Below are 1,506 nucleotides of genomic sequence, written 5' to 3'. Positions count from 1 at the left end.
CCCCCCTAGGGGCCACCGGGCGGGCGGCGGGATGCGGGGCTGGGGGATGCGGGATGCGGGGCTGCAGGATGCGGGGCTGGGGGCTGCAGGCTGCGGGGCTGGGGGGCTGCGGGACCGGCGGCGCCTCTTGCCCGGCAGCAGCCACGGGTGCTCCATACATCCCAGCAGGGACAGCAAGGCCAGGGACAGGTGACCTGCAGCGCTGGGCAAGGTTAGCTCCGGCAGGTGTGTGTTTAAATAAATATTTGACATTGTCCAGGAAACACAGAGGGGTTTGCTTATCTGTTTCTGTGCTCAGCCAGCCCTCCCCAGCGCAGCTGCAGGCGCGCAGCGGGTGTGCAGGCTTTTGTCATTGCTCTTGTCCTAAGCCAGTCTCCAGATAGTATGTGGCTGAGAATACAGCTTGTGAGAAAAAAAAACAACCACCAACCACCACCATCTAACCCTATTTTATTGATCGGTGAGGTCTCTAACATCTGCGGGATGGGAAGGGTGAGGGGGTTATATTTTGAGATCCTCCCTCTGGGAGGGCAGGGACAGCACAGGGCTGGCGGGAGGGCAGCGGTCGTTAAAAGAGCAGCACCCGTGCCCAGTGTAGGGCTACCCCCGGGGTTTGGTGTGCCTGCTCAATACGTACAGCACCTGGGAAGAGGGCTGAGCGATCGAAAGAGAGCAACAAGCACAATGGCTTGGAATCACCACAGCACGAGGAAAACCCTCCCTGCACCGTCCCCTGCAGTGTCCTGCCCCGAAGAGCAGCAGTGGGGTGGGTGAAACGGGGCTTTCACCACCCACAGATCTCCTGGGCGTGTTTGGTGACAGAGGACAGAGCCAGAATCAGGGGACGAGTGTTCTTCCCCACACGGTTCTGCATTGTGCCCTCTCAGGAGCCACTCTCAAAAGCAACCTACAAATAATTCATTCCAAAATAAACTTAGGAAATGAGATAACTCTACCAGACGCTAAATCCATGAATTCATTGCATCTAAACCCGATCCCTGTATTCCTGCTAACATCCCTCCTGCTGTCCTTTCCTCTCAGACAGGCTGGGTGGCTGCAGACACAGCCTGGACCATGGGCAGTCGTGGGCAAGTGGCTTCATCTCCTGCTGCTTGCCAGGCCCATGGCAGCAACGCAGGGCTCAGCAGCATCCACCAGCTGAAGGAAAGATGCTGCTTCTCCCTGCAAACCTCCTACCCTTGGGCAGGTGTGGTAATTGACTCCACCATCCCTGTGCCTGCTCTGCCAAGAGCAGTTTTCACAAAGCCTTGGCGAGAGACACCGTCCCCCCTTGTCACCCTCCCGGGTGGGTCCTCGCAAGGTCGGGACCCGGTGCCCGCACCCCGCCGCCTCCAGCTGGGTCTGCCCCCGCCCGGCCACCGGGAACCGGCCCTGGGAAGCTGCAAAACGTGCCCGGTGATGCCGGGCAGCGGCGGGCGAGAGCGGCGGGGCCGGGCCTGGCCGTGCCGCCGCCCCCCGGGCAGGAGCGGGGCGGGCGCGGCGGGA

At 61.2% G+C, this 1,506-nt stretch overlaps 1 protein-coding gene across 1 annotated transcript in view; it reads left to right on the top strand.

The window, feature by feature from the left end:
* Window positions 1-1,074: 1,074 nt before the first annotated feature.
* The window catches only part of LOC106899005 (guanylate cyclase soluble subunit beta-2-like), a 22,709-nt gene continuing 22,277 nt past the window's right edge, over window positions 1,075-1,506 (top strand). Inside the window, exon 1 of the mRNA XM_014960629.1 lies at window positions 1,075-1,212. Within this exon, the coding sequence (XP_014816115.1) occupies window positions 1,075-1,212 (138 nt within the window). The remainder of the gene's footprint in view (window positions 1,213-1,506) is intronic.

This window comes from Calidris pugnax, unplaced genomic scaffold (genome assembly GCF_001431845.1).
Source record: "Calidris pugnax isolate Ruff unplaced genomic scaffold, ASM143184v1 scaffold398, whole genome shotgun sequence".
Taxonomy (NCBI): domain Eukaryota; kingdom Metazoa; phylum Chordata; class Aves; order Charadriiformes; family Scolopacidae; genus Calidris; species Calidris pugnax.
Note: the sequence above shows the minus strand (reverse complement) of the source record. Positions and strands in the feature narration are given on the sequence as shown.